We start from the raw sequence: 24518 nt of genomic DNA, 5'->3' as shown, positions 1-24518 counted from the left end.
AAATCGATGGAAATCGCTTCGAAGACGACAGATGCGCGAATAATCGCTAACATAGTTTAAAGTCGGTGACACGATAAAGCGTAAATCGTGTACCCCGGAACAAACGTTGCAATGTTAGGAAACGAAGGACGAGAGAGAGGCAGAGAGAGAGAGAGAGAGAGAGACAGAGGGATAGAAAGAGAATAACAATCACAGGGACAACAGCAACGTTGGCCAATCCTACGTGTAGCAATCGCACGTGTGATTATCACGCTTCACGGCTGCTTGTCGGTGGGTAAATGCAAAATCGATAGTCTCCGGGGTTTCTCCATGGTGTGCAGGGCAAGGTGGATCGGCTTCTCGAGGTCGAAAACTGAATAGCCTCGATGTCACCAGTGGCAAATGGTTATTAATAACGAATCGATCGTGCTCGAAAGTAGTCGCGGGGCTGGATGAAAAGCCAAGCCATTTTAAAAAGGGACAGCAACTTGTTCGAGCCTTTTAATCGTGGGATAGAGAAGCTGAAAAGCTCCGAGGATGCTCGAATCACGGTCGATTCGTTCCCGTAAATAAGTCCCGGGTGCCCCTTGGATTCGTATTTGTGGCTCGGTCTACGCCTATTCGCGACCATTTTCCATGTCCCGAATTGTTCGTTGTTAACCAGTTTACATAATCGTGGCAAACATCGTCGACTAAACGGTGGCATACGGTCACCAAGGCTGATCAATAGGAAAATCATGAATAGTTAGTTCCCATTCGAGTGCAAGAATTCGGGGATCGGAGATCGGTGACTGGCTGTGACTGCGATCAATGATAATTAGGCCAAACGGTTACTTCGAATCCATTAGCGGCTGCACGCAGGAATTACACGTCGGATTTAACGCGAATGTCGGGCGTACCGTTGATCCCTACAGCCCCCTCTCCGCCATGAAAAGGTCCTCGTAACGCTTAATGGCAGGATCAAATCCAATACATATTCAGGGACATCAGTTAAATCAATTCCACCGATATCGTTTTGTTTGACTAGTCCAGGTATCTATACAGACAGCAGCTCGTTCGCCGATCGACCGAGCGATCTGTAGGGCGGCCTGCTTCCAAATTACACGCTTCCTTTGGCGTTCAATTAAAAGTTTAACTACTGTGGGACTGCAGGATGCCTTGCTAAGAAAATACAACTACATACCTCGCAGCGATTCGGCTAGAGCTTCTAGGTGTTCTTCACAACGATTCCCTGTTCTTTCCCTTTTCCATTTGCCCAGACTATTCCTATTTCTTTAGGAAAACTTTACACTCGGTTTCTGCTTATGCATACCTCTTCCTCTATTCCTCAGCCTCGATCTAATTCTACCTTATTTCCACTTGACCCTTCGGTCTATCTCAGTGTACCGTAATGGAGAAAAAGAGCGAGAAATCGTTTCCTCGAGGTACTGCAGATTGATTTATGGGATCAGGCATCGCGACCATCATCCAGCTGACTCGCCTGAGGAACGCGACGACGGATAATCGAAGATCATTCAGAAGTTTCGCGAACTATCGAGAGTTTCCTAGCAGCTTCCGAGCGGTTTATTACCAGATGGTGAACTACCGTTTCCCAACTTCCGCTTATGCGAGTTAATCGCACCATTCCAGCCAATCGCGAATTAATCGTTGAGTCTTGGATCTCGACACCTCCTTGTTTTTTAAGAGGAACGATCCGTGAATTTGCCAAGCGTTTATTTAAGGAGAATGACCCGCATACACTCTTCATATTTGCTGATATTAGAAATGTTGACGGTACGCTGGAGAATGGCGAGTATTTAGACGAGAATGCAGAAGGACGGGAAGGGGCCATTCGAATAAACGAAAGACGAGAACGCGTGAATGAAACGGAATTTTAAAGAACTGTTCTGGCGTAGAACTTTCAAAACGTTGTTTTTCCTTTTATACTTTTCCTAAAACACAAGTTTTCGAAACCATGTCTTTAAAAGGATTTCTTCACATTACTGAAGTTAATGAAGCTATAGAAGTTAAAGGAAACGGCCTCTTAAGGGGATATTCTAGTCCACAACTTGAAGCTATGTAACAGAATTACATAACTATACTTATACTAATTAAAAATTCTTTTGCTTTTCTCAATTTAGATAAGTAGGATGGCAAGCAAAAATCTTTTAACCCTTTGCAATTCGATTTATATTGGACATTTTACCGCAATTGGATCATACTCCGTCGGTTAAATTAAACTAAATTAAATTCCACTTTGTTGTGTCTCAATCAAATTAAGTCTGGGTATAAAGTAATCGATTTTATACACCGAAATAAAAAGAATGAAATGAGACACGATATCGACTACAATTCAAGAAACGCGTCAAGATTCGCGTAACTGTAACTATTTTTATTCAAAGAAAATGGTGAATATTCTTCAACCATAGGTAAATACATGTACAAAATCTGGCACCAAAAGCTTCTACGATCTATTTAGAAAGAAATCGTAAAGTAGATCTGAAAAATGATACTCTATATTAGAATACGCCCTTAATGTGAAATCCAAGAGAGAGGTCACGCTGTGAAATCAAAATTAGACCGTGGGGATGATTCGGTATATTGAATGGAGTAGCGAGATGCTGCCGGTCAGTTATAACGTTTGAAAGTTTCAAATCAATGACAGAATCAGACACGTGCAGAAACAGTTAAAAATACTTGCACTGGTCGGGTTTCTGCCAAACAGAGTGAATAGTCCCTGAAATATACACGAGGATAGTTTAAATTTCTCCGTGTTCCCTAGGGTCTGAAAATTTACCGTAAACTTCTGTGAACGTTTCGTGACTACACGTATACGTTGCTATATCTAATGGTAAGAAACGACCACCGCAAAAGTTAAAGGTTACTTGCACAAAGGGAGCATTACAGAGTGATCAGAGATTAATTCTGCAGGAGTTGGGGAAGCCGAAAATCTAAGCGAGGCCACATCCGAAAATCTGAAAATTTTTCATCCGTGTTCCGCTTTACCACTCTCCTCAAAAGCGGGATGGAGATGTAGCTTTCAAGATGAATAATTCATCAGTGATGCGTCTTCCTTATGAGCGTGTTACTCTGTCGTCACAAAATTTGGCGAATTCAAGAAGGTTTAATTTTTGCGAAGATTGAATCGTTGAATGACAGATGAAAATTTACGTATAATGGCTGTTCCTCTAGCCAAGTCCTCTTGCGATTGAATTGATATTACTGACATTTTACAAATTATCTGTACAGTACCCGAACCTCGATTATCTGAATGTCCCAATATCCGAACGTTCTAGTATTTGAATATTCTGTTATATGAACAAGAGATGTCTACTGTACAAATATAATAAGATCTCGATTAACAATATTAATCAATTTTGGGGCATACCGGAGAATCCAAGTTTTCTGATAATCGAACGACTAAAATTATTGCTGCCTGTCATGTATAAAGATACATAATTTATTATAATTTAATAATATAATAAATTTCAATAATCAATTTAATAATAATTAATTTCTAATCCTGCTTCCTTCCAATCTTTCTCAATTGACAAGCTGGAAATTTTTTTAAAAATTAGTAATTCCGTAGCATTATATTACTTTCCTTTTATGTTTCGTGCCATCTATGGGTTGTTTCTGTTGCTGCAAAGTCGTATAAAAAGTACGTATAACCTATAACTTGTAACTCAATAACTCTTTATTAGCTGATAAATTATTGCAAACGGGTCCAGGCGTCGAAAGTAAAAACAACTTAAATTGAAGAAACTTTGATTAGTTGCTCCATCGAGTAAATCTTTTAGTAAAGTGTACGCTTCCAAGAACGAGCCGGAGAGTCTTTCATAAGTTGTTTTATGCTTGTTGCTTCCTAGTAATATCTCTTGCACTAGGTCATGGTACAGTGCGTTTCAGACCGCTTGCGCCTTGGGGGCAAAGTTTGATAACTTGCATCCAAGAAACATAGGAAATAACTTGTCAAACGGACACGTACCGCGTAATATGTTTCAAAGATAACGAAACAACTCGAAATAAAACTATATATATACAACTTCCGTGGAGAATCAACTAGAAAGAAACGATATCAACGAGGCGTTTCGCTTTTATACGGCCAATTCGATATTTAGTAGAGCGGCGGTTTCATTTAACGCGACCCCCTGCTCCGTTGTAGCGGTCGAGCAGCAATTTCCAGGGGAATTCAACGTATTCCGTGGTTTCTGCGTTGTTGTAAATTAAATAAATCCAACGCGTGTCCAATTCTACGCAAATTTTCACCTTTAGTATTACTAAATTCTCGTGCGCGCGTTTGTTTGTCAGAGCGACGCGCGCGTTTGTGCAATTGTCGCTTTGAAGTCACAAAGCAGTATCTCATGGCGATGAACGTGAAAACATGAATGTGAAAGCAAGCTTTTAATTTTGATATTTGACGAGCACATAATAAGACGCTATATATTATTGTTATTTTTTTTATTGAATAACTCGTAGTTCCTGGCCATTAGGATCACATGCAGAAATTTCACTTCTTGAATTATGGTCTGTCGTATGTACCTATATCGTTCGAAAGTATCCGACAAGACAAGATGCATTTTAAAATGCATATACATATATAAAATTACGAATAAATCAAACTGCAATGATTTTGTCCTTTACGATCGTTACACAGCGGGAAACAAAAGTATTCGTACAGCTAGTTCATTGTAGACGTAAAAAGAAAAATATTTTCTTTATTACTCAAATATATGTACGTAATTGTTACATGTATACTGATGGTTATGAAAGTATCCTAAAAGTAAGGAATCCAAACAAACTAAGTGCATCGCCTATTTTTCGTTGCATTTATTGCAATAATCTGAAACCATTATTGCAAAATAGCAGAAACTAAACCTTTGGACTGACTTGTTTGTTGCATCGTTAAATAGAATTCAATTGCGTCATACACAAAACTACAAATAACTCAAAACGAAAAATGTATGACTTAGGCCACTTTCACAATCACCGGCACATGTGATATGCAAATGTCATATGGCGTTAAAGGAACATTTTAACGATCGTTTGAGGAAAGGTAGGGAAATATACATAGAATCGGATTACGGACAGTTAAGCCTTAAAATGTTTCCCAAAGTAATGAGAATGTAAACGTTTCTAACGCAAGTATACGCGAAGTTTATTGAAATGAATATGAGCTATAATAAAGACAAAAGAAAAACACAAATTATTGACGTTTCAGCAATTAACCATAGTTCGATAGAATAACAATACGCAAACAGAATTTAGGAAGTAATCAACATAAAATACATCTGCATACATGAGAATTAAAAGACAAAAAACATCGAATGTTTCGCATGATGCTCTTTCGATTGCCAGCGACCGTAACTGCTTATCCATTTATACGAAGGCGTGAATTGCAACAAAATCTACTCTTCTACATATCTGGTCAAAGAAGCCGTAGCCTTATGAAAGCGGAAGAGAATAATAATTCTTTCGTGTAACAAATTATCTCGGTATAAAGTTGATCGGTCGTCAAGCAAAATTCAGACGGGGAATGGAGGGCAATTTGGATCCGCGAACCATGGTTTACTCGAGTAACGTGGAAGAATGGGTTAGAAACTCTTGGCCCTGGGTGAATTACGGCTCAAAGCCGTGCATTAAAGTAAATTACGATTCGCCGCGTCGCAAATGATCCGAGAAAGGCAAAAGAAAGAACGGAAAAAAGATGAGCAGAGGCACGGAACGAGTGTAGATCGGCTTTCTGTTAACGATCCCTTTGTTATCGCGCGAAAAGTCAAATTTGCATTTTGCTCTGACCGCCTCTGACACGTTATCAATATCTTCCTTTCTCGCGCGGTTATTCTGAAGGAATTTGTCTGTGGTGGATGATCCTCGGATCTTTGACCGGCATGAAAAGGATGAAATCTATCTCTGGTCCACCGAGTAACCATATTAAACGTTTAATTCATCGTCGACCATGCGTGATAACCAATAAATTATCCTCGCTAGAAACGCAGAAGGAGCAACGTGTGTTAGTAAAGTGTTGCGAATGACTATCTGTCGAGATTCCTAGAAAGTCGAGAAAAGTTAATCTTACCAAATGCTATAAAATCGGGCGCGAAGCATTTACAGTAGCGTACGAAAAGAAATTTCATTTCATTTCATTTTTCAAGTTAATTTCATGTTTTAATTTAATTTATCAAGCGGATTAAATACCCATTTTAGTATACAAAGTATGGCATACAAAGTCGTAAGAAGACACAGAATAAACAAGTAACAACAAAGAGGAAAGAAAAACGATAAAAGATGAATAGGGGGGAAAAAGGAAAAGTTAAAGTTTGTGATGGGACAAACTAGTTTAAGAGATAAATGGTACCAAAGGATACCATAATTTTACAAAGTGGAATTATATTCGAAAAGAATAATGAGTGAATTACACACTAAAATAGATTATCGTTGCCGGCATTCAGAGAGTACAAAACTGAAATTTTCTTCTTTCCGTCACTGTACATCCCTGCAACAGCAGCTTAGTCTTCCATTTAACGATTGCACAATTACGGATATAGTTTTAGAGAGGAGAATAGATAGAAGGAGAACGCGTTAACTGCAATCTTGTCCCCAGCCATTCAACCCCATTGGTATTTTCATTCGTCATTGACCGTACGGAAACTAGAGCGTGGCGTAAATTCGCCGAGAAAAGACACGGTCACCGGTCGCCAAGGCCTTGCCCCGACGTCGGGACGTTTGGCGCCGAGACGTCTGCAAACCTCCAAAGACCATCAGAGAGAAAGCTCTCCGTAGACGATTCTCCACCTCGTATCCAAAGCCAGATATAAATCGAGCGAGCCACGCAACTGTTTTGCCACGAGTCCCCATCTTTTCTCTGTCGTTTCGTCGTTGAGTCTCGTTGACTCATCCGCATTCGCGTACACACTGCCTCGCGTTCACCACGTGTTGCCGTCTTTGACGTCACATACTGACGTCGTCGACCACGATGCAGTAGCTGCAACTGCGACGATGATGGATTAGAGACGTCACGTTAATCCTTGCGGTACGTTTATGCACCACGTTCTAGCTATTGGATAATTATGAACTATCAAGCGTCGCCGATAGAGGAGAAGGAAAAAGGAAATCTATCATTTTACGTCACACATAAAAGGAGACTACAAAGATAGGAAAACCGATGGAAGAAGACGAACTTTCTGGGCATTCTATTCTGTGGGCAACACCGATGACGTCAAACGAAGCTCTTCTTGTCTTACGATGACGTTTTAGGATTCCAGCAATAATGAGATTTCTTGCCCTTTCTAGATTGCCTCGACAGTTTATCAGAGGTATTAGTTGCTCCAAGCCTTTTTCCCCATTTAGTAATTTAACGTGATGTGCCCGCGAATGCGATGCTCTGAGAAAGCCACCCGATGATTCTGTTTGATCACGCTTGCGGTGCACGATTTTTCGCTCGTTCCTCTATTGACTTATCGACCCACCACTTTTTACAGCATCGCCCGAATGCATCAAATATGTGACAAGAAGTGTCCTAATACTTATGGACAACAGTGTATGCACGCAGTGGATTTTCACAGAATTTTATTCTATTATTCTATGTTTCTCTCTTAGTTTTTCACGAAGAATCACCCCGTACCTGATTCTAAATATTATTCTCTATACCACTTCGTCGAGATCAAATATTTCCCGATAATTTCTTACGATTGCAGGACTCACTACCGTAATCGTACGGGTCAGTTCACGGCTACTTTCCATAAAATTCCTAAATTTATTATTATAAGAAATTCATTACCCTTTACCAAATCACGGGAAACTTAATTACTCGACAAAATAAATGATATCTTTAAGTAGAAATACGTGTGACCAAACAGAAGTTCTCAAAATCTTGACTTCCATTGTAACTAAAGCCATCAATCGTCGACCACTAAGCTCGAATCATGCAGTTTCCGAAACGATATCGAAAAAGCGCACGACTTCTTTCGTGTTTGATCTGGGGCGCCGGTGGGTAACGCGATTGATCGTTTAATGCCGTTCGTTTGAACGAGTACGAGCGTCATGAGTGCATTTCCGGTCGCGTATCGGACGGTAGCAGGCCGCGATAAACTTTTTAACGTGGATCTGCCTCGGCAATTGGCGTTTCGCCGATTCCCCGCGTGCAAATTCACCCCGACGCCGCGCCGTTGTTGAACGGCCATCGATTTCCGGTTTGGCATGTCGCGCACGCTGACCCGATTGCCAAACAGAAATGCATTCGGCGCACGTTTCGCTGTCATTAGAACGTAAACTCCGATAGCTCATTTACGAGCGTCAGCCCAATCAGAGGAGAATCTTCCGCTTGTTCGTTTCGACCCTCGCTACAACCGTCCCCTCTAGCGGCAACAATGACCGGAAATCACGTTCGGTTCCTGTTTCGTTAACGGACCAGGCCTTTCATCCTTGATGGGACTTTGCTGGCATCTTGAACGGGATTCGATCTTTCTTCACGGATGTACCATTCGTATAGTCCGAGTCAAGGTATAACCAGATTGTAAAATGGGTCAGAAATGTACGTAAAATTGAATTCGTTAATTGAATATAATTAGGTGTTTACAAATTTAATTAATAACAAAAATTCAACGGCATATATGGGATTTTTACTATCTATTCTCTTTCCATCTTCGAAAATCCTGCTCAAAAGATTTATTTGCTAAGTTAATAATTGGTCTGAAATTGAACTGGTCTGAAATTTTGGTGCGTTGTTTCTCTTTCACGGCACCATTTATAGGCGTCATTCGTTTATTATACGAAGCTCTAGAAACCGATGCAGTGTAAAGACGGTCTTAATTACGGTAAGATCAAGTCCATGTCAATCCTTGAGAATGATTCTTTAATTTACGATCTCGCTGTCTCGACCCAAGCTATACATCATTGAGAATAATCGTGGCAATAAAGTAAAGGTATTAAAAAAATGACACGATGTCAGTGATCTTAATTCTCGTGTGCAGCGAGCTGCATAGATATAAATAGAATGATCAAGGAGGGAGAAGTTCTCCATCTGGGATATGGACTTGCTATACTAAATTGGCAATTCGATGAAAGCGTTCTTGGTTGATTAGTGGAGGTGAAGGTCAATGGCATACTTCAACAATTGTTCGTAGAGTAGTTGCGGATTACTACGAGTTGGAGCTCGTGGAAACAAATGAATACATGGACAGGGAAACAAAAAGGAATCGGAAGAGAAAGTGCAAGGGGTAACATTAATCAACAGTTCAGAGAGTGCAGAGGAAACATAGAAACTTCCCCTAAAGACGTCGTCTTCTATATAGCCCGACTTCCTGGCCAACAGCACGTAAACCCAGGCATTGATAAATCCCCTTTTACGATAGTCCCCGACCTCGCTTCGTTTTATTAATCTCCCGTTTGTTTCGCGTTAAAAACAGAGACAGATTACAAATTGCTTCTGCTTAATAATAATAAAAATTTATTAATAATAATCTGGGCACCTTTACGTCATAAAATGCACGAAAGATTTTTTGCGTAATTACGTGGAAGTACAAGCCAATAATTTCTAGCTCGTGATCGTGTCTGAAACAACTATTAGGTTCACTGGGGAGTTCTATCGTTTTTCTTCTTTCGAAGGAAAGGAATCGATCGAAGAAATTGTAACGGTAAAATCAAGTTTTCGATGTAATTTTATTTCTACTATCGGAAATGTATGAAAAGGATTTAATTATAATTGGATATATTTGAAGGTTTATCCGGGTAGGCATTACTAGGTTCACATCAAAATGTGTTGATAATTGAAATTAATTTCAGAGAAAGTTAGGAACGAATTTAGCTAAACCTACTTTATCAAACGTTTCAAAGTGTCGTTTTTGGACACGTGCTACATTTCAACTCACCGATTCAGTTGTTTTTATTCAAATTTATTTCACTACTGTTGAATTTTTTTCATACTACTACATCATTTTTTTATAATTTGTGTTCTGCTGATTAAAGTATATTTAATTTGTGGAAATCTCCAAATAAACTGTGATATAATATTGCAAAATATAAAGCCCAGAAATCATAAGAAGCATCATTGATAACCAGCACGTTAAAAGTAAATAACGCATCGACTAATGTTTATTCGAAACGATGTGCAACTTCGACGAAGAATAAAGATTGAATTAATACACCGTGTCAGTTTGAAGAGACTATTATCCAACGAATAATTTACATAAACCGTAATATAATGTCAATGTTCGTTTTCATTGAATTTGCTTTACAAACGTTCGTTCATCGTAAATGTTAAATATTTTCCCCTCTATTCTCCTTCAAATTCAAGATCTCGAATAACGATTAAAATCGTACTTGAATAATGCAAGCTGCCCCGCTAAGATCAGTTTCCGATACGTAGCAGCTCAACAACTTATCGATTAAAATCAAATCGGAATGAATAATACACAGAGCATTGAATTGTTTTATAAAGATTTCTCTCGTTTCGTGCTTCGAAGGGAAGAAAGAAGCTGATGTTCTCAGCCCATAAATCGGAGCTGCAACTTCTTCACGATTCGTAATCAAACGATTGCGATTCGAAAAGAACTCTCCAACACAACGACCCGGTGCAATCGTGAAAAGAGATCGAGCATTAAAGAGTTAATTAGCAAAGTTTCCAGGCCGAATTCTATTAAACTACCGGATTTTCTAGAAAAAGAACGGAAATCCTCGAAAACTGACTTTTACATTCTAAAAGATTTCATTTTACGATTAAATCGCGGATATTTTTATATCTTTGGGAAATTTCAAAGTGCAAACATTCGCAGAATGGATATTGTCTATTGTAGAACGAATTTCTATTCGACTCCCAATTCTTTAATTACGTTCATAAAAATGGGTAAACATCTGCAGTCTATTTGTGACGCTTACGATTTTGAGAAATTGTTCTAGAATGGATAAATAATAAATAAAGTTCGATTAAACTTGAGAAATTAAGGTGTAACTCTGTGTAAGAGAAATTAGTAATGTTTTTCCAATGTCAAGCGCTTGCAAAAATACAGAACAAGAGAGAATGCTTTACACGCCGTCGCACAAAATTTCCTGCTCGTGTTTTCTCGATGAAACCAATATGTTTCTTCTGCTTTAGTTTTTACGTCGTTGCACCTGCTTTCCGTTTTTTTGCAAGAATTTCTCCGTAGGTTCGAGTATCGTCGAGAACACAAATAGAATTTAACGAGCACTCTACTTATCGTTTATAATGCGGTACAAGAATCCCATCGTTATACCTTGTGTCTACAGCCGCTTTTTCTTTTATCGAATTAACATGTTTCCCGCGCAACCCGAGTAGTTTCATAAAATATATTCACCTCCATTCATAAGTAAGTACTGCAATACTTGCGAAAATTTCAGTAAATCTGGCAAATTATTGAAACGTTTATTGCGTCTTTTGATAACTATTCTCCTTAATTTTTACATTCATATTATTATTCGTATTATTCGTATTTCTCGTTGTTCGATTCCATATATACTATATAATACATTAGCGACTTTATAACGCAGATTCAGGCACCTTGACAATTCCGAAAATTGAAAAATTGTAACCAATTACTTACTTCCCTGACAATCGATTATCACGTGTCATATGAGACTGACAAATGTACCAATATTACAATATTATAATATGAATGAAAATATAAATATATATGTAGGTATATCTCGAAAGAAGAAAGTCTCTCAGAAATGATTCCACGTAGCTATCCTCGACGCCAATTACGCAACTATTTCTCGAAGAGCTTGCTGCAGTGGAAGAAACGGCGCAAGTAGCAGATGCGATTTCCTCGTTCGCACAAAATCTCAAACCACGTCTAAAGTTTTCAATTTTATACGAATGATATTATGGTGGGTTGAAGTCGGTGATTCTAGCAGACGAAGCCAGGATCACGACGAACGAACCGTCCAAAGTGGGAAACGAGGGAAGACGGTGGATACTCGTGAAACGCAAGGCACGTTTCTACCCCTTGTTCCTGCCTTCTCTGTGCTTCGTGCCTGTCAAGAGGTAAACGATTCTCGGCAAAACGCCGCGAGAACCGATTTAAAGGGTCCTTTTGAGACACGGTCTATCGTGAGTGGATATGTTTCTCGTAGGCCACATGCAACCAACGACGCGAAAATCGATGCACCGTATTGCCCTGCATTTCAATATGCTGCCGTAAAAAGAAAAGAAATATGGTCACATATATGTACACGTCTATGTGCATGTACATGTGTAAATACGTGTATGTGTATTTTTATGTATATATATATATATATATAGGAAGAGAGATGACATAAGCATTCAGAGGGGACGCTGGCAGCCAGAATATAAAGTTATCGACTGGCGCGATCCAAATTCGTCGCTCGCCCTTAACAAGATTTTCACGGACCAGATGAATTTTCATGGCCGCTTGGCAATCCCGTAATAGCGATCGCATAAAGAAGCCGCGTCTACAAATTACATTTCCTTCGAGTCTCTCGTTTACGATAATTTAATTAAGGAATAAACAAATGCTCACTGCGCGTTTGCTGTTCGTGGGCGGTGAATCCCAATGCTCTTTGCTTCGTTTCGATGATTACTGTTTCGCAGCATATACTTTTTCATTTATTAAGCACTTGAAACCTCGTGCAAGCTCCATTTTAGCTGCACAAGCATCGATAATATTTCTACACACAAAGAGCACATGACTAGAGTACAGCATAAATATTTGCATAAATAAGGAATACATAACCACACTAGTGCACGATATTTGCACAGACGATTCGATAAATTCTTGCTTCAATAGATATTTCGTCGAGTACAAATTTTCTATCCCTTTTATCGGAAAACGACATTCCTCCTATTGACCACTGTCAAATTCCTTCCTTTGATTGATTTCCAACTGAGAACGGTATTCGTCAAACAGCAGTTCGCGAAAGTACGTAACAAATAATAAATCTGCAATACACGAAATATACTAATAGAATAAATATATTGTTAAAAACACATCGAAATTTTCGCACACAACATTAAGTATTGATATACTATACTACGACTTCTGAATTCCAATTTTTATGTATTGGGTTGGCAATTAAGTGATTGCGGATTTTGTCATTAGGTGGTAATGACAAAATCCGCAATCACTTAGTTGCCAACCCAATATTATACGATCGCGCTTTACAATCAATTTCCGTCATAAATAGAGAAATGAAACAAATACCCTGTACCATTTATGTTCGGCGTTTGTTATGCGCATACGTAGCCGACAAATTGTCGTGCGTCGCTTTTACGACAGCATCGTTTCATTATGTGCCGCCTAGTTGCAAACAATAGGAGTCGACGTCAATCGGAAAATATCATATCCTGTTCAGACCAATCGTATAAATGCAATGCCACAGATTGAAGAAATTTACTGAATCAATATCGCGTACCAAACATGGTTGTCGATAATTATTATAAACTCGTTGTTTGGAAGCAAAAATCCAACCAAAACCGAGGATCGTTCTTTTTTCTCGCAACACGTAGCAAGTTCTCGGCAAACAACGATAACACGATAATCTAGCACCGAAATGAAGTTTCATTGCATTTCCCTCCGAGCACGAAAACAGTTTTCCTTTCGGTTATAGGCGGCTGGAGTAATGGGATCACGCGAATACATAATCTATCCCTTCGCCGCTCTAGATAAGAAATAAAAAGAGAATAAAAGGAAACCGGATCGAGTACGAAATTCTGTTCCTTGGCTCGACCGTAAATACATCGACGGATTATCTTTCGAAAGAAATTTGCGACGAAAACTCAAAACAAAAAACGTCGAACTTTGTCTTGGAGCATGTCAAATTTTTTACCTTTTTTCACTCCTCGAATATTTTAGGCAACGACAGTTTGTCATTTATGACACAGTATCGCAGCTGGCCAGTTCCAATTTGATAGCCAGGGACTGCATTATAAGACATAATTTGTATCTCGACTTATCGTCGAATAAACAATAAATGAAAAATAAATTCGTGTTTCACGAAACGAAAAATTCATCCAAAAGAAAACGTACCGTAACGTAAAAGAAACGTACGTAAACGAGATTTATTAAGCTGAACGAAATTGCAGAGGCCTGAAAAAGACGTTCAATGGCAGCAATTTAGAGGCTCGTTAGTGCTTTCAAGTAATAAGGGTCAACAATTTCTAGTGTCTACGATAAGAAACAAGCCGATACTAACATTCATCCATGAAGGCATCAATTGCAAAAAACTAAGACTCCCATTCTGACGACTCACTTTTCGCCTGATTCAGTTGCCTTCCCGACTTGTGTGTCTCAGAGCCTCGAGAGCTTCTTTCAATTTCAAGGAAAGAACAAATTAAGATTTAAACGTGTACCGAACGATTAGATAGCATGAACGACGATCATCCCGAAAATCCAAGTGCGATGCGAAAACAGGAGATGAAACGTCAAGGATAGTCGGCGCGATATTCCGTCGACTGCATGTTTGGAATAAGCGTACGAGTCACGTAAGCGGATTTTTAGTTTCGCAAGGATGAGCTTGACGCTGCCAGACGCGACGAACAAATTCCTTCGAAAAGCTGATAATCGTGATATAAGAACGAAATGCAAATCTTTGCTGCCATGCATTCATACGATTTATATCTACTGTGATGTTTAAAGGATTTATTAAGATTTGTTAACACGTTCGTTACAATGACGAATTGGGGCAAAACGTCCATCAAGATCATGTTTCCTTCTTTGTATAAAGTGTCTTTATATATTCATGCACGTATGTACATATATTACTATATTAAATAAAATATAACAGACTGTAGAAATGGAACCTAAATAGAAATTTATTTTATTCACTGGACGTTATAAAGAGTACTATACTTTGGATATTTCATGTATTTTTGTATGTTATACCCAGCTTAGTCATTTTTGCATCCCTTAATTTCCCATAATTACATAGAGATACGTAGTTTGTTGATAATATAATATATTTTATTAAGTAATTTCAAAGTTGAAAATTACATATAAATTAATCTTAAAGTATCATACATTTGCGACGTTGATATCGTGTTCGTTTATTCATATATTGCGGATGCTTGTTTAAATTTAGATTGTTATGAATAATCACTAAAGAAATTTCCTTTATCCTCTAAATATTATAACTTGTATTTCCTGTATTCTGACATGTTATATAAATTCTGTACGTTTTGGTTCATTTAAATTTTCAACACACGATAGAACGCTATATAAAGACAGATCGAATATTCCAATACATTTCTCAAATGAAAACAGCTTTCAATTCCAAGTTGTCACAACATTCTACTAGTAATAAGAATTCGAGAATAACATTAGCTGGAATGGAATTGATGCACAAAGTTGATGATATAAAAATATGATGCAATATAACCTTAACCACATATTATACAATCGACAGTATAATCCAACGAAATAGCCAAACTTTATAGCCTGTAAAATTAAAACTAACAGCTCGAAATTCCGCGTGGATCGTTGAGAATAATACGGTAATTACGTTACCCCCTCGCGGATTTTGCCTGAAATACCACCAACTAAGAACGTAATACGTTCAATCGTCATTTGAGATCTTTATGATCCGCTTTTATCCATATAAATTGTAGCTAATCGATCGAAGAAATTCACCTTACGATACGCGACAGTTCGTCTCCTGTTAGGACCGTTAACTCTCCTTCGATTACGAAAAGAATGATTCGATCCGATCAGGAATGAACCAAATGACTGTACGAGGATTATTTTCGGAGTTGGATAAGGGATGAAGTTTAGTATTGACACATTCTTCCGGGAAATCTCCGACTTCCTTTGCTATTCTTTGAAAAGATCGCAAGAAAACTGAAACTTCGTGCACGTAGGAATTAAACGGAAACTTCAAACCTTTATTATCGAAGATTATTTCAGAATGCAAACATACATACAAAAGTTTGAAATTAAATTGTATATTTTAACACCACAACCATCAAATCTAACAAAATAATGCGTTCCACATCTTTTTCTGCAATTACTATTTGTGCAAGTATTAGGCCACACTGTCAAACGTATACTATGGCTACACATAGATGTAAAATTAATCATAAAAATGCTTTTCTTGGATAGGAGAGAGAGAGGATATTTAATTATCATGAAAGGGTATCGCAACTTAAAAAGAATTGAAAAACACTAACCGCTTGTGACGTCTACGTATTGCGCGATTAAAACTAAGACATAAATCTATGACGTAAATTGTCTATTTTGATAGATTCAGCAAGAGGATTATATCTAATTTGCGCGCCCATCCAGCCGCAGCCCAATATCCATCTATAATTTAAAAAGCGAAAGCCGATAATCCACGGTAGAACGATATCCACCCACTCGACACTTTTTGCGATCGATGACAATTTGACTGGTGCTCGATTTCACAATTTCCCATATCAAATGAACGTCTATCGATAAATATATAATTTAATATTGAGATTCCAAACTGTCGGAACTTCTTTTTGTCGCATCTTTCGAGATTACTGAAGAAGCTTGGAAGGATAGAGCACGACTTCGAGAATGATGAACAAGAAACCACTGGAGAACCCAATGGCGACTAATAAAAATGCTGGAACGAATTGCTGCAAGTGAAGTTCTGTTTTGTATTCTTCGTCCTGTGCAGTTTGCGATAACATAGCGCGCAAGTTCTTTTCTAAAGCACTCTGGATCAGAAAATCTAATATTCCAAAATCGATGTATTTGTTGATCTCTTCGTTGAGGTGTTCCAAATACGGGGATCCCTTCCAGGTAGCCAAAGCCAGAGGAAAACTGCATATCACATCTGTGGTTATGGTGTACGCCTGTGTCGTCTCGATGGCATCACTGCGTGAAGAATTTAACACTATGACCAACGCAAAAGAGGAATTCGTTCCGTCCAAAAGATCGTAATATTGCTTTAGGTACGCATCTTGATCAAATATCACAAATTTTTTTCGTACACTTTCAACAATTTCATCCTGGTCAAATATTTCGAACAATCTCGCGAATGCCGCTGTCCCGCCGATTTGAAACGACGATGAGATCAGCTCTTTCATCGTTTCGAGCTTCAGGTCGGACATATTGATCAGTTGATCGGCCAAAGAATCCACGTAAAGTTGCGTGAGAAATAAACCGAAGATGCACCACGCGAGGAAGTGAATTTTAGTTGAAAGTCTGGTGGGCTGACGCGCAGTGGAGACTCCAATTATCAGAGCAAATATATCTAAAAAGGAGAGATCACGAAATAAGAAGATTTTGACGACGCAACCCAATAGTATAGATCCTCCTACTGCTGCCCAGACGTACTGCTGAAATGGCTGAACCAGTCCTTTCAGTGACACGTTAGGAACCTTTGGGACTAGCCACACCACTTTCGACGTGTCATACGAGCTCGAGTAATCTATATCCTCGTAAGACTGCTGTAGAATACGTCCAATAACGAAGTCGGCGTTAATATCGTTATAGATGTACATTTGCACCTGTTCCGCATAGCTGGTATTATCGTTCCACACGACTTTTTCTCGCTCGATTTCCTGGCCTCTTAACGCTTCCTCTGTCAATGCTCCCTCGAACCCCGATAAACGCTTTGAATCATTTCCAACTATCACATATGGAGACTGTTCGAAGTAGGCTACCTTCAAAACACAACCGTTCGTCTTCGGCGCACTGATGTGTTTCAATTTACTCCAAGAATTTCCTTCACATCTGTCCAAGATAACTGGAGGAGATACGGTGCATATTTTACCGGGTTGAAAAGTGAGGCTACCAGCAGCGAGGACAGAATCACCAACTTTTGCTAGGATGACGACAGTAGCGATTCTTCGGGACCACATCGATTGCATTACAACGTCAGCGTGCTCGAGGAAGCTTTCTTCGTCTTGAAACGAGCTTATTAATATCGTAATAAAAGGACAAGCGCGATCGCAAGGTTCGAGTATGTAATGATTGTCCTCGAGACTGTTAGCGTTCTGCATCAGGACGATCGTGCTCAAGGCGGATTCGTGTGTCTCGAAGTCCAGGTCTACAGTGTGTTTGAAGAATGCGGAATAATTGTAAAGACTTCTCACGAACGACTGAACTATGTTCTGGATACTTTCTTCGTTATCTATTGCTACGAAAGAGATTCTATCTGGTCTGTGTACGTACTTTTCCAAGAAACTGTTGATGCAAGGTATCGACGTTAAAAATTCTTCTCGTTGATTCTCCTCGTCTAACAGACTTTCGATGATCAATCTTCGATGACCTGGTTTATTTTTCTTTTCGTACACGTCGGAATAGGTTTGAGGTACGACGATGGGCCACGTGAGATGTAAGAAAGTAAAAACGAAGAGAAGCACGGTAAAACGGCGAAGGCACGACCGAGAGAGCGACATTCCTGTGAAGTTTCCACGAGGACAAAGGCTGTACTGCTCTTTGTGAGTGGTTCACTCGTGAGCAAGCAAGATAATCAAGGACTCCATGTTCTCTGTCAGATACCAATCGCCAAAGCGACCGTGAACTTATTACACAATACACCGTGAAACGATAACGAACTTTGATCAACATACATGGTGAAGACTCATTTTGTCCACGAAACAAAATTTATCTCCCGTCGATGTAGATGTAACGAGTCGGAGGACCGGTCCCTGGAGCAAGACTATTTTCCCAGTCGAAAATGAAATTCCTCTGTTTGCGTAGCAGTCGCATGTCGCATCCACGATGCAATAGAGCCTATGCAAATACTTGCAGCGCGCCAGCGATATTCGAAACAACATTTCAGTCATGCAATCATAACGTTAAAAACGCGCACCATGACGTGATCAACTTTCGAGGTCGTATTATTGGACGTGTATTTCCTTGGATCAACGAGGATGCCTACTTTGAACTTCTCGGCCATTACATTTCAAGATAATCTAATGTTTTCTAGTCTATCTTCTCCGAGGCTGTTCTATATCGAAGTTTGAAATCGAAATCAAACACATGTGGTACTATTCGAAAAGTGATTCGACTTTGAAATTTCCACGCCATCACTCGACTTGTAAAAAAACAATTTGCACCATATGATGCCCCTCTTTACGCCAAACAACTTTTCAAGAAAACAGCTTTTTGATAAATTCAATGCCGCACGAGATAATCCAGCATAGCGAGATAAAGAAAACATCTTGTACACTATCCTTCTTTCCAGAAATTTCGAAGTATTTAAATACTTATAAAGGATATCACGGTGGATTAAAAATGAGGAAGACAAAACTGTAACGTTCGAAATAATGATTATCTGACTCAGCCACGCACTTCTTTTCTTTTGCAGAGCATTCGTGAGGATCCTGTGTGCTTGCTGCCCGGGGCGAGTAAGGCGGCGATATCAGCCGGCATTCAGATGTAAACCAAGTCAAGTGAGTATGAAATATTCATACCTCTCGTACAAATTGTGTACGATTTGCGCGTACAAAATATGTGCCCGTTCGGCCAGTTCGTTGTTCCCGTTTTCTACCGGCCCGAAACCCCCATCTACGGAAAACAACCCTGTTGGAGGATACCATAAATTGCCACCGAGTCACGTTCCTCGGTTTTATCTCGGAAAATGCAATGACCGGTCAGTTGTATTCGTATTCGACTCAGCGAAAGCGCCCTCCCTCTTGACATGAGCAGAAAAAGAGGAAGTCAGTTATTTCAAAGCCAGCTATTACATGGCCACGATTACTCTCTCACTTATTAAGAAGAACATCGTTCAAAGTTCCACCAGGTCTGCAAACATTTTGTACATACAATCTAGATAGCCATTCGCTCTGTTGTCTTCACCTGTAATTTGTACGAAGCTACAGAATGTCGGAACGATTAGATTTCTTCTCAAAGTCGATACATAACGCTCGACTAAGATAGTCTGTCCTTTCCACGAGCAAAATCTCGTTATCATTCCATCTGCTATTCCGGAACCATGACAAAAACATCCAGCTCTCTCATCTGCGCGATCCATTAAGCTAGGTGGACTAACTTCGAAGATAGAGATCGTCGAGTAATACGAGCTTCCTTCTCGCTGATCGATATCAATGAATTTTCTATGAATGCTTAATTTCAGACCTTCTAAACTATGTCACGATATCACAGCATATCGTGATGAATCATTCATCTCCGTGAAGGCACGGAGACCGTGATTTTTCCAAAGATGGAAACAACCTCTGTAAGTTTGCTTCGAGTTCCAGAAGAAATTAGGCTTGCTTTTGTACCATTTTCCCGGCACGTTCAGGCTCGAGGGAGCAACAGGCGAAGACAAATGTCGAACCCTTCGAGACTGTGTTGCAAACCAATTCGCAGGATTTATTAGGACAATAAGCAACGCCAAGGCGAGAGAATGGTTTCAAGCCAAGTATAAAGCGGTCAAGGGAATGCGGTAAAGGGCTGTATCGAGTTATATAATCGCATAACGCGGTTTTGAAAGCTCGCCAAGAGGAAGAAATTTATTATTTCGATTACTAAAGTTTTCATCTCGAGAAGATTCCTCTGAAGTCTTCTCTGATAACGCCGTCGGCTTAACCTACCAACAAGTTTAAGAACGTCTACGTTCTGCTTTGAATAAACGGTTCTTTTTGTATTAGATCGTTCAGTAAGTACGCGCTTTTCATGTCTTCATTACCTAAAAACTTCTAAATTTGATACCATTCTCATTTTAATATTATTTATTTATTCGTTTATTAACGGTTATAAATCCTTTGGAAATAGATAACAAATTCACAATGTTTTGTAAGAAGCAAACAATCTTACATTTAACTGTTATTAGTTCAACTTAATTAATATTAAATCTACGTATATAATAATACTTTAGTAATATACTGCAAATATATTAAGGTGACGTAACACGTATTTAATTCCAAAATCAAATGTGAAAATAATTTTAACGTGGAATTGATTGGCAACGTTATCGAATTTCAACGTTAGCTTTCTATAAAAAACGAAAAACGAGGCTCATCGCGTTTCTAACTCGCAATCTTCATACAGTTCACTTAATCTTTGAAATGCTTATTCACTAGTCTTTGGATTGGTCATCTTGATCGTTCATCGTTCTGTATTCATAAGAATTATCATAGCATGAACTTATCGAAGCACGAACTTATTGAATGAACTAGCTGAAGCCACCTCTTCTTTCCTAAAATCATGCGAGCTATTTCGTGGATTTTCCATATGAACGACAGGCCTCGCTTTTGAAACGGAATTCAAGTGAATATCTCTGTAAACGTATCTATCAACACCGAATATAAATGCGTTTCGAACTGTCAAGGGAAATATGGAAGGCTCGCTGGCCGAGTCCGATGCGTAGGAAAAAATGCGAATACAAGATGAAAAAGATGAAGTTGTTCGATACTATCGTCGAAACATATTGGTTCTCTTTACTTCACGAAACTTCATCCATCCCCACGACGCATCGTGTTCACAGTCTGCGGGCGGAACTTTTCTTGTTTATTAAGTGGAAAAAGTTGCAAGTAGTCAGACGGCGCAGAAAGGAAAGGAAAAATGCCGATGCTCGTTCACGTGACACGTAAACGTAATTTTCACCAGTTAAATTTACTGTTTGCGTTCGATTTCCATATAATATCATGCCGCATTTCGTGTGGCGCTTCCGCTGGTACGGTTGAACAAATATGTAGTTTGCGCGAGTTCAAGTCGTGATATCAGGTCGAAAACTTCCAAGCTTCGAAGCCACTTCGATTAGGTATACGCAACAATGTTCTATTCCTGATATAATTCCTTTACTAGTTACTTCGTGTACACCCGTTTCCTGACTAGTGGTTTCCTCGAAAGCCGTTCGTGAAAACTTTATCTACATCGTTTACCTTTATATCGCGTTAGACGAATCTCGAATTCACAGAAAACCTATTAATCGTGCCTCTCTCCTACGTAAATATGCACCGTTTATTCGAAACAAAGGGTCTGCGCATATTGAGTTACAACAGCCTAGGATTTTAGATCGACTATAACTTCGTCGACTCTGATCGATTAATCCTGTTCAATGTATAGCGCAGAACGAGTATGCTACTGAGGCAAGGAGAAGGCTGCAAGATGAAAGGGTACGGATGGACACGGAGTCGAGTGTATTAATGTTTTTTCAGAGATTCGCATCGGGAAGGTACTACTCCGCTTATTCGCTCCACCACGTGCGAAGCAGCCGAGAGAGTTCGTGCGAGCAAACCTACATTTAACGATGGGATATCGCCGCGGTGTGGATTGTCGTCAATTGTTGGACACCTCCTCGAAACCTTTCTAGCTTCCTCCTTGTCCTTCCATTCGTTACCATCGAAGCATCGTCCTCCCTGAGACAAATCCTAACCCAGTAATCGCCCGGAGACACTTGGTACAGAGATTATCGACGAAGGACTCTGTCACCATCCCATATAACATAGTCTCGGTATGTTGATTAGTGAATGGATTTATCGATCACTGACACGCACGCACACACACACATACATCACATCTGCTACACGTATACGAGCACTTGCACCAGTAGCACCGTATGCGACGACAGTGCACGTGTTTGGTATGCTTAGGTACACGTAGCACCTCCAATCTATGTACGTTTCGAGACATCTGTGCACCCCTGATTACGATTATCCCGAGTAGAAAGACATCTCACAAAGTTTTACCCCTTTTCCTCGGAAGATTCATGCCATACATTTGAACAATTTTTGGCGAGAGAGTCGAAAAGCGCAACTGGCACGAGGACATTGATAAAAATTACAGGGACATTATTTAGAGTTTTTGTGCTTCGAGCGGAAATTGTGATATGATGAAAAAATAAAAACGCAAAAAAAAAGATGCGGAAAGAAAATAGGAGAAATATCACATTGCTCGCAAGGGAATAACATCTGGCTAGTGAACAATGATGAAGCGGCGTTCCTGCAATCGATGCAACGAATGTCGCGCAACTTCTCTGCCACGAAAATACGCGTACATAAATTTTCTATGCGCGGAACATGCTTGGCCGCGGACGAAAGAAAGTCCAAATGGCCGACAATTAATGCGACCCTCTGAAAGGATTGGCGCACCCTTCGCGCATGACGCGATTCATTTAATTTATCATCCAATTTGCAGCAAGCGTATTACTGTTCGCTGGCAGACAACGCGTAACAATTCGAAATCAATCACCTAATTCGCTTCAAGTCTCGCGATCGCAGCCGTTCATTTATCAATGCAGCTAAATTAAATTACCCGCACGATGTAATGTAATCGATCTGCCCGAAGTAATAGAGTAAGGACCGTCTCCTCCTGGCTTGGAATTTGCCGTAGGATCGAACGTTTTTTCCATGATGGATCGAAAAGAAAATTCCGAGCTGGATGCGGCGCACATGTTCGATTAACGTGCAATTGCGTTACAGCGTGTAATCGGATCAAATGAAATGCTCGTATCATACTACACCGAGAAATAAATAGCATTAACAAGAATTAGAATTGCCATTTTCGAATAAATCCAGTGATTTTAGTAATTCACCGACGAAAACTCAACGGATATATGCTGAAACCTTCATTCAACGAAAATATATAAATAAACGTAATAGAATATAAACAAAATAAGCCAGGAAAGCAAATGAAAATATGTATAAATAAACGATAAAACTGCAACAGCCTGCACGATCGATGGTATCCTCGATCTGAATAAGAAGCGTACGGAATATTTTAAAAAATCGTTTTTATATTTTTTGATGAATTTTACCACGCGCCAGCTACTATAATGAAAACGATCAGTTCCTTCAAGCTGAGCCAATACATTACACTTGCAAACCACTTTGAAACTCGAACGCATCTATTCGCCGCATTAATCCTGTTTTCTGGGTGCAATCACGATCGCGTTTACGATTCATCTGCGCTACTTCATTTTGCGAGCGAACGTTCCCGGAGCTTCAAGCCACCCTTGTGAAATTCGCCCTTATCTTATTTCGTTAGACGCGCAGCACCAGCTTGCATACACCCATTCTCTCTCTCGAGATTTTACATACCTCCATAAAACGTCGACGAAACGCGGCACCGCGTGTTCCTGCGACTCGTCCAACTTTCCAGTTGGGAAACTTACAGCTGCAGGTTGACCCTGTATTAGCTGCTGAGAACAAAAGTCGCAAGTCGAGTTTCACTTCTTTCTATTGTATTAGAATCAATAATCACCAAAAACATACATAAACACAACAGCTTTCTAACATCTCTCGACTGTTTTACGTCCTCTTTAATCGCCCTGAGCACTTCGTTATAAACGTAATAGAGAGAGAGAGAGAGAGAGAGAGAGAGAGAGAAAGAGAGAGCTAAAAAGATGACTAGTCAAAGAAATGCGGATCTGATTGGTTATTTCCGGTAGATTCGACACAATCGCAAAGATAATCATGATTATTGGCCGAAAATATCACGTGTACGAATAAAACAATATGTACAGCAACGCGCGACGATAAGCAATAGAGACCAGTGAGTACCCTAGTCGTCTTTCCAGCTTTGTCTCCATTAGTTTATCGCTTCTTGCGCAATATCTCAATTTAAATAATTATCATTACTCCAATCACTTGAAATACGCATTACGATTACCGTCGATAGTAAGTGACAGTACGTGACGAAGTAAGCGACGTGCTGAAGAGGTTAAACTAC

General features: G+C 39.5%; 1 protein-coding gene across 3 annotated transcripts in view; it reads left to right on the top strand.

Moving 5' to 3' along the window:
- The window catches only part of LOC117205587 (dopamine receptor 2), an 80626-nt gene that overhangs the window by 49568 nt on the left and 6540 nt on the right, over nt 1-24518 (top strand). For 2 of the 3 annotated variants that reach the window (XM_033444152.1, XM_033444153.1), the window contains one exon: nt 19213-19297. In XM_033444152.1, the coding sequence (XP_033300043.1) occupies nt 19213-19297 (85 nt within the window). Of the gene's footprint in view, nt 1-19212; nt 19298-22006; nt 22303-24518 lie in introns of all 3 variants that reach the window. The other variant, XR_004487258.1, reaches the window with a different exon arrangement.

The sequence above is a fragment of the Bombus bifarius genome, unplaced genomic scaffold (assembly GCF_011952205.1).
Source record: "Bombus bifarius isolate JDL3187 unplaced genomic scaffold, Bbif_JDL3187 scf7180000007992, whole genome shotgun sequence".
NCBI classification, from domain to species: Eukaryota; Metazoa; Arthropoda; class Insecta; order Hymenoptera; family Apidae; genus Bombus; species Bombus bifarius.
This window is presented reverse-complemented; position numbering and strand designations above follow the sequence as displayed.